This window comes from Plasmodium fragile (assembly GCF_000956335.1).
Source record: "Plasmodium fragile strain nilgiri unplaced genomic scaffold supercont1.115, whole genome shotgun sequence".
Lineage (NCBI taxonomy): Eukaryota > Apicomplexa > Aconoidasida > Haemosporida > Plasmodiidae > Plasmodium > Plasmodium fragile.
In genome coordinates, this window is record NW_012192695.1 from 31,495 (window position 1) to 39,532 (window position 8,038).

The following is an 8,038-nucleotide window of genomic DNA, read 5'->3' on the forward strand; positions in this document are numbered from 1 at the left end:
AGACCAGCGCCGCCAAACCAGTACCAGCCAAGCCGGTCGACAGCGACGGCAACGCTACCAAACCAGTAGCGGCGACACCCGTGGCAACGAACATGGCAACGCAGACGCGGTCCAGGCGCATGGCACGACGTGGTGGTGATGCTGGTGGTGCCGTAGGAGAGAAGGGGAAGGGGAAGAAGCACGAAACACAGGAGAAGTGTCAAGGGGAGAAAATATTAGATTGGAGGCCTAGGACAATCTACGTGGAGCATGGTTATAGTGTAAGTTTGAGTACAGTCAGAAAGGAAGAGGACGAAAGAGGAACAGACGGCACCGATAATTTATTCATACGGCGACATGCATATGTGTAGGTATAGATGCTACCACGGGCCATGGTGCACGTGGCATGTGGACATGCATATTCTTTTATTTGCATGTGCAAAATGCAGGATAAGGAATGGGAACCGGTGAAGAACGTGTTGGAGGAGTTTATGGAGTACTTGGAGGAACATAATGATAACTTTGACGCACTTGGTGCCAATTGTGATAACACAGGTTGGAATGATCTGACACACACTGCACACCATACGGGCCAAACGGTGGCGGATATGATGAGATGCAGACTAATGTCCGGTGCGTTGTGGTTTGCAAATGGTTCGTGGAAGACGACAGATCGCAGTACTAAGCAGAGTCAGCAGGATGATGAAGAGACCAATAGGTTAAGATGTGACGTGGCCCATGTATTTGGACATCTACTGAAAGAAAGGTATTGTAAGGATAAGAGAGGCTACAAGAGAGGTATAGAGTATGCTTGGCAAACATTCAGGGATATGAACAGCGAGGGACAACATGGATTTGGCGAAATTAACGGTCCTGTTATTGAAGGCAAGTGTACACCATGTGGGTATACGGGCTATCACAGGCATATAACAGCCATAAATTTGGCGATAGCACAATGGTTATTGGGGGACGGAAACATAAATGAAGAAATAACAGCAATGGAACAGGCAATGCCGTGTGATATGAAGTGGGAACAGTATATTAAGGAGCAGGGAACAGAGGGGAACACTATCAAAGACAGTGTGAGCACGGAAGGGCAGCAGAAGATAGAGGTAAAACAGAAGGAGCTGGCAGGAGCAGTAATAAAGATAATTCAGAAAGTGCAGGAAGCAAAGGATGACATAATGAACACAGCAACGGAGATAATTGAGACCGCGAAAACGGCAATTGCGGACGGTACGTATAGGGCTAGTACCAATACGAATCCGTACTGCCGCATATGGATGCCGGCGCCAACAACCACGCACACGCAAACGATACCACAACAACACGCACGCGGGAACTATGCACGGCGGAACAGCACAACAGCCACGACTGTAGCGGTCGCGGCGACGTGAGTGTAGACGAGTGTAGATGAGCGTACCGTGCAGAGACGACGAGGGCCGAGATGACGGCGACAACAAATACGTGTACTGCTACCATCTAGCCCAAGTTCACCGAGTGCGCAGTCCACCGAGTCGACCCGACCGTACCACACCACAGCGTGCCGTCCTGTCTTTCTGTACCACGTGTGTCCTTGTTTTTTTTTATAATCTTTTCATCCATCTTTCTTCCGTTGGTCTTGTAGGCCAGAAACCAGAAGCTTCAACACCTAAGGTACCAGCGGCACCAAAGCAACGACCGGCCCCAGGAGGAACAGGCGGGCAGGTACCGCCCGAAGTATCAGTAGAAAAAAAAACAAGCGCAGATCCGACGCCAGTTCAGAAGCAGCCTGAAAACGACCAAAAGGAAGGTAAGACACCTGGACCATCATGTGGACCTACTACACGCACTGACAAAAAGGCAGACACGGACGGTAACAGTGTAACTGTGGAGATTCACTTTAGTGGTTCCTCTTCCTCGTCTGAATGTTCAGGTATTAGCGACACTACCTTACTACCCGCTATTGCGCAACAGCGAGTCTACTTATCATTAAGTCCCCGTACATGGACCATGTCGCGCATAACCACAAACACAATTCCGTGAGCGCACAAACGGGTGTAATGAGAATGAGGGGCGTCCGAGCGACGGGGCGACCGGGGAGAGTGAGCCGCCGCGGGATGTAGACGTCGACAGGTAGACAAACACACTGTGTGTGTTGTGTGTTGTGTGTGTTGTGTGGGAGACAGAGAGAGAGTCTTTTACCGGAGTGGCATCCTATCACGGTCCTTACGGACCGCCAAACGTGACAAGACGGCACGAACCAACCGTGGGACGAATCACGTGAGAAACTTTACTTCCATCACTTTCTTCTCTTCCCTTTGTTCGAATGCTCAGGTAAAGCCGATGCAAGTGCACCGAAGACGTCGGTTCAACAAGAGGATGCAAAGTCACCACAGTCGGGACCACCACCACCAGCCGCACCCCCAGTAACTATTAGTACGGACCCACAGCCAACGCATACAGTAGGGAATCCCTTGCAGGCAACAGTTGCGGTCCCGAATACTGAGGCTCATGGTACACCTGGTGTGAGTGGTGCTGTCGATAATCAAAGTGGTGAGGCTACTACGACTGACAACGGTGGTTCCATCAGTACTCCACATGAAACGTCGGAACCAAAGGTTAAGGGCGACACCGGGCAGAGTACACCAGGGAAGGAAAGCGACCCGGCTCCCGCACCGACGGCACAGGATGCCGTCATCGATGGCGGCAATGATGACCCCCCTCCTCTCAATCCACCCAAACCAAAACCGAACCCGAATGCCGATCAATCGGGTAGTAGTGGCAGTTTCAGTGATGCCGATTTGGCGGATGGAGTTTCTGGTGGGGAAGGAAAGGGAGGTGCGGATGGAGGAGGTTCCTCATCCTCAGGACCTGGTTCCTCTGGAGCAGGTTCTACTGGTGACCAAAACGCCGGTTCATCTGCTCCAGGTTCTGCGGGGACAGGAGGAACTGGGACTCAGGGTACCGGTTCTTCTCCTGCCGGTGGTACAAGTCAAGGAGTTAATGACCAACCTCAACCTCCCCTTCCTTCCCCGACACCCTTCGACCCTCGCGATCTCATCCCCTACACCCCCGCGGAATGCTTCTGAGGGCACCCAGGGGGGGAACAACGCAGACCAAGCACATAAGTGTCAAAGTACACCTACAGTTTCCGTGACCAAGAATGCAGGCAGCGGCCTCCCTGATTCTTCGTCAGAGACGCTTGTCTACTTTGGAACGAGTTCCGGAACTGGTGATGAATGTGACACGACGCCCCAAGACTCGGGACCAGGTAGTGTCTTGAGTGAATATCGACAACAACAACAAAGCGAGCAAAAAAAACACACACACACAATTTCCGCAGAGAGCGGGAGAGAGACAGGGAGCGAAAAACCAACGTCGAATGAGCGAGAGCGAGCGGTGCGAGCGATGGGTCGGCCGCGGGATGCAGCGTTCGGCCGCGGGTGACGTAGAGACGTCGACGCAGACATCGACAAACGCACTGTGTGTGAGTGTTGTGTGGGTGCGACAGAGAGTCTTTTCCCGGAGTGGCCACTTGCCCCTTCCCCCGTCAGCGGTCAACCGTGAAACGGCGCCACCAATCATCAGCGACGGCCCGTGGTGCCATCCAACTCCCAAAGCTTTAGTTTCATCATTTTCTCTTTTCATTTGGATGTCCCATTAGGAGCAGCGCATGCCGACAGTAAGTCCAAGAAGGACACACAGGCACCAGACGCAGGCGTCGCAACTAACCCCGATGGTCAGGCACATAATACATCAAGCTGCACTTCATCCGAATTCTCCTGTACGTCTGGGGCCCTGGAGAGCGTTTTACACACACCAAATGACACAGTAACCTCCGGTGGCACACAGAGTGCTTCGGGCGGACACAATGCAGGGAACGCACATGCCGGTAACGTAGACTGCACTGCTAATCCTTTGCATGATAGTTGTGACCTCAGATTAGAGGTACCGTTCGTACCTAGCGTAAAACTCTCGGATGGACACTTTGGACCCGGTGCCACACCCGCTATACGGGACTTAAACCACGATGGAGTCGGCAAGGAGGACGTGCCCATCGATATTCCTGACCTAACCGACACGGTCCTTACCGCCACTACTCCCGTGCTGTTTTTTCTCGCTTCCGTCACCGTTGCCATTCTTGGTTATTCCCTTTGGAAGGTAAGTATATACGACAATGACGGCATGCTGCATGTGCAGGATGTTTATGCCTCAGAAACTCCTTACGCGCACCAATATATGATCGTTCTAATCCATATACTCCTACACCCGTGTTCATTCCTGTTATCCTACCGTCCTCACCCTCCTCTTTACCCCCTTTTTCTGCTTAGTACTTTGCGCACCTCGGAAAAAACCGACGACGCACATATCGCACCGTGCGTGACGTCCCGTCACCGCCACTCGACGAAGAAATATTGCAGCATCTACAACGCGGCGAACTGCCGCCACCCGATTACGGTTACACCATCGTTAGGGATAGGCAACCTGCGTCAACATCCGGTACACGCCGCCCCCCGCGCGTGAATCGCCGCACCATCATCGAGCTACATTTAGAAGTGCTCCACGAATGTGAAGCAACCGAATGGGAAAACGTCAAACACGACTATTTGCAGATTGTCGTGGAGGAGTTTGCACAGGAGTTGATGCGGGACGACGACACGAAAAACAATATCTTGGGTGTTTCTACCTCAGACCATGGTTTACCAGGAAACCATGTTTCCTCCACCGTGGATCCACCCACTGACTCCGACGGAACAGATCGATGTCCACCTAACGAAGAGGACCCCGATCCTTGGAGTTGTATGGAAACTATACAGTTTAAAGAAGAGGGGACTCCTGCTCCTTTTCCCGAGAATGTGAATTCGAGAGTAGTATGCAGGAGGAGTTATATGTGGATACATTATTACAGAATATGCGAAATGAGGATGGGCAGCACATGATTGGGAGTAGCACATTATAACAGTTACATCCCATTTGGTTCGTTTAATGACATAATGTGTTACTACGCTTATGTTACTTCCTACGTCCTGTTTTTTTTTTTTTTTTTTTTCTCTTACACAAGGTTCGTCATTCTAGACATATGGGTTTTGTATTTCTCTTCTTTTTTTTCTTTTTTGTTCTCTTGCTCCTTCTGAATGGGAGGGAGGAGGGAGGGAGACCTACGTGAAAATTATGTTACCATAATATGCAACTTTTCCCCTTTTACATACGTATAAAAATCCTCCATACACACAGCTTTCATAAGTTAAAATATAAACTTTTTTTTTTTTTGGCGCTAATGTTACATGCAACAACAAATTTTATTTGCATCTCCGTTATACAATAATGCGATTGAGCGCATTCTCATTCCAAAAGGATTTATTAAGGCACCTAGTATTTTTTATCCATCAGCGTATTATGCGCAGCGTATAAAAAGGCAATAAAACCGTAAGTAGTGCATATGCTCCTATATATATATGTAACGGTTCAGTTACAAAAGAAACATTTTTCCATCTAAAACCCTACAACTCAAGCCCCGCACACATTGTTCAAATTTTAAAATGACGTTTCCTCTTCTAAAGCTCAAAATAATTTATCCTTCTGTGCATATTTTTCTTTTCTGTTTTTTTTTTTTTGGCATAATTTCCTTGTAGGTTGTAACATAAATTTATTTTGACGTAATCTGACTTTTCTTTTTATGCTTTTGTACATTTTGCACAATAGAAATACTTATGTATATGTAATTTTTATGGAACAGTAAATTACAACGGGATCCTATATAGCTCAATCCAGAGAAAACAAAAAAAAAAAACAGAAGTACAACACTTCTCATACTGCTATATGCTGACGTGAAAGCAAAAATGTTGTGTTCATTCATTTCTATAATTTCTTTTTTTTCTTTTTTTAGCATAATTTTACTCCTAGGCGTAGCGTAATTAAAAAAAGAAAAGCGAAAAGCACACTACCCCGGTACATTTCCGTTTTAAATAAATATCCACAGCAACATGGCACACTCGCACAACAAACAAACATCGACAAGCCACGTTCTACAAGGAGGGTCGCCGTGCCGCAATGGAAAAGCACATTCCGCAGGTAATGACGAAGGCGAAACGCATGGAAAAAAGGCACACAGGTCCTTCTTCAAACAATTTGCAATCCTTTTTGTTGTTGCTTGGATCTGCTTAACGGTAAGCCCAGTATGAAAGATTACATGATCACATATAGATGTAGGCTGGAATGTTTCGCGTTCGGCTACATATATGGCGTACGCAATATGCCCGAATATTTATATGTATATTTTTTCCGTTCCGGTTCTTACTTCCCCTTTTTGTTCCTTTCTCCATTGCCATTCCTTTATTAATACAACTCATCACCACTCCTCTGCGCTTCCCCTTTCTACAGCATCCAGATGACTTCGAAACACAGGAAGAACATGTGGCCAAATTACGCGTACATAACAGAGTTCCCCGCAGTTTAGCAAAAATTAAAGCAATTGCATCAGAAAATGGGCTTGAATTAGATCCGATGGCATTCGAACACTATGACGGTGCCTACGACGATGTCGACGAACCGTATGCACCAACCTATCAATCCCCCCCAAAACGAATATATTCTCGCAACCAATGGACGACACCAAAAAAACGATGTTATAGAGACGGAGCAGGAACTATTCTAAAAGAATGGAAAATAGTGGAGTACGAGGTACCACAACAAGTGCATTATGAAAGAAAGTGGAAAATAGAACATGATGCAAGGGGAGAAGAAGTCCATAACGGCGACGCATTATCTGCCGATGTAGCAGTCGCCGAGTCAATTGACAAGTCTAGCACATCGCTTTCGAAGGTTGGTGCACAAGCATCATTGCCGCCATCCCTACAAAATAAGGCACAAAATAAAAAAGAAAGTGCAAAAACGAAACAGGCCCCCACAGGATCATCGGGTACAGGCAAAACGGATATGCGCAAACACGAGGCGAGGAAATACAATTTTTCGCGAAAGTTGTATGTGCAGCTTTTTCCGCCTCAAAAACAAACGCCTCGTTCGGGAGATAGAATGTTCATCGAATCCTATTCCACACGCCTAATTTACAGGAAGGAGCGCAAGCACCGGAAGAACAAAGAATGGAAGGCAGAATGAAGCAGTTAACATCAAAACCGGAAGAGGCTTTAGTAGACGGAAATTGGCTAAATATATTATATATAGGTACTGCAAGTTCTTCGTTGTGGCTATTGTCATTTATTGTATAATAATCGTTGCTGTTGGCTGTATGCTGGTGTTTGCATCTATGGGACTAATTTCGGTTATCCCTTCTAGTATATTTACGTTTGTAGCTACTGCTACTAACTCTGTACTTAATGCTAAGCTTTGGGGTGCACTTGGGATAGCCATAGTGTCCGCTGTAGCTGGAATGGGTATACTCAGTATGTGCTCACTTGGGCTATTCCGGTGCAAATACCGAAAGCGAAGGCAAAAGTGCCGAAGAAAGTTTTGAATGACAAAATTTCAGCAGAAGAAGATGAGATACGAGTGGGACCGGAGAAAGCCGAAATACCAGAACCATCAGAAGTAACTTGCTGTATGCCACTTTCAGGCAGGCAACTTCAATGTTACAGTATTCTTGTACATATTTTCTTAGTTTGACCCTCATACTGATATTGTATACATTTTGTATGATATGGCTTATGATTTTTTATAGCATTTACCTTTACAGTTCCATTTTCTACATTATAATATGGTGTACATTTTCCCAAACAGGAATGTTCCGTGCATATATAGTTGTGTTTTGTTTCTGTAATCATTTGATCCATAGACATGATGGAAAGACGAAGCATTTGACAAAAAAAAAAAAAGGATGCGTCCTTCTCTGATTCTATATATATAGCGCATAATTAATTGTGTTACATCCTATGTGTGTAACATATATAGTACACAATGATCATCTGAGTTAATTCATACAATGCCTATTCTTATAATATGTAACACATTTTCCCTTTCTTCTTCCTTCCGTATTGTTGCTTTGTTTCACCTGCGTAAACTAACTTCAACATTGCCACATGAAACGGTGTTACTCCTTACCTTTTGATATGCACAAAAAGGG

General features: G+C 46.5%; 2 protein-coding genes across 2 annotated transcripts in view; both read left to right on the plus strand.

Moving 5' to 3' along the window:
* Positions 1-4,901, plus strand: part of AK88_05315 (CD99 antigen) — a gene marked incomplete at both ends in the record, with an annotated part of 7,250 nt that extends 2,349 nt beyond the window's left edge. The window contains 7 exons of the mRNA XM_012482917.1: positions 157-260; positions 429-1,215; positions 1,607-1,894; positions 2,296-2,922; positions 3,158-3,232; positions 3,626-4,122; positions 4,293-4,901. Of these exons, the coding sequence (XP_012338340.1) occupies positions 157-260; positions 429-1,215; positions 1,607-1,894; positions 2,296-2,922; positions 3,158-3,232; positions 3,626-4,122; positions 4,293-4,901 (2,987 nt within the window). The remainder of the gene's footprint in view (positions 1-156; positions 261-428; positions 1,216-1,606; positions 1,895-2,295; positions 2,923-3,157; positions 3,233-3,625; positions 4,123-4,292) is intronic.
* Positions 4,902-5,945: 1,044 nt separating this feature from the next.
* On the plus strand, positions 5,946-7,636 carry AK88_05316 (uncharacterized protein; the record flags this gene model as incomplete). The annotated part of the gene is made up of 5 exons (XM_012482918.1): positions 5,946-6,128; positions 6,343-6,880; positions 7,032-7,205; positions 7,403-7,506; positions 7,577-7,636. 5 exons carry the CDS (start codon positions 5,946-5,948, stop codon positions 7,634-7,636), a joined length of 1,059 nt encoding a protein of 352 aa, XP_012338341.1.
* Between the last annotated feature and the right edge of the window lie 402 nt (positions 7,637-8,038).